We start from the raw sequence: 955 nt of genomic DNA, 5'->3' as shown, positions 1-955 counted from the left end.
CAGAGATATGCCTGCCTCTGCCTCCCGAGTGCTGGGATTAAAGGCGTGCACTACCTCGCCGGGCCCCCATCTCTCTTTTAACACTCATAAATTTCTTTTAAAATTTTAGAAATGGGCCGGGCATGGTGGCGCACGCCTTTAATCCCAGCACTCGGGAGGCAGAGACAGGCGGATCTCTGTGAGTTCAAGGCCAGCCTGGTCTACATAGCAGTTCCAGGCCAGCTGGGGCTACAGGGAGACCCTGTCTCAAAAAGACCAAAAAAAAAAATTTTAGAAATACAGACATACACTAAATGTGTTTTTTTCCTACTTACCAGAGGCAACAATTAAGCTTGAGTCTATAGAACTGCCATTAGCTTGACATATGTTTATTAAGCATTGTTTATTATGACACATGTACAGTGTCATAAATGCAGGTCTTTTCTTACACCAGCATGGTTTGAGTGTAAATAATTAAATAATCTGAGAACTGTTTTTATATAAATTTGAGTGTTCCACTCCTAGTCTCTGATCTTGAATTTTCTTTTTTTCTCTAGTGAAAGGGGTATTTTCCTTTTCCATTCAAGTGGAACCAGACATTGCTCCTGTGGCTCAGCTGATCATTTATAGTATTTTGCCTAATGAAGAACTTGTAGCAGACACTCAGAAACTCGAAATTGAAAACTGCTTTGCCAATAAGGTGGGTTGCTCTGTTTAAGCCTGGTCTTTTTAGTCTCTCCTTTATAAGTGTGGAAAATAAAGAAGTTACAACCATTTAAAGATTACCATACAAAGCTCTTAAATTTTCCTCCCAAGTACCTCTAAAGTTTGTGAGAAAAGCCATACCTTAAAGGTCTAGTGCCCAGAGCAGGTGGATACAAGCAGAATTTTTTCAAAGTGTCTTGTTTTAGGATACCCAAATGTATTTCAAGTCAATTCCACAGCAAACTTTTTATTATTATATAGTTTTAATAGT

At 39.1% G+C, this 955-nt stretch overlaps 1 protein-coding gene across 2 annotated transcripts in view; it reads left to right on the top strand.

Annotated features, from left to right (window-relative positions):
• Positions 1 to 955, top strand: part of LOC103727596 (pregnancy zone protein-like) — a 51661-nt gene that overhangs the window by 22591 nt on the left and 28115 nt on the right. For both annotated transcript variants that reach the window (XM_029559800.1, XM_029559799.1), the window contains exon 14: positions 537 to 679. In XM_029559800.1, the coding sequence (XP_029415660.1) occupies positions 537 to 679 (143 nt within the window). The remainder of the gene's footprint in view (positions 1 to 536; positions 680 to 955) is intronic.

Source organism: Nannospalax galili, unplaced genomic scaffold, assembly GCF_000622305.1.
Source record: "Nannospalax galili isolate Female #2095 unplaced genomic scaffold, S.galili_v1.0 scaffold589, whole genome shotgun sequence".
In the NCBI taxonomy this organism is placed as follows: Eukaryota; Metazoa; Chordata; class Mammalia; order Rodentia; family Spalacidae; genus Nannospalax; species Nannospalax galili.
The sequence above is the reverse complement of the archived record's forward strand: the minus strand, read 5'-3'. Positions and strand labels throughout refer to the sequence as shown.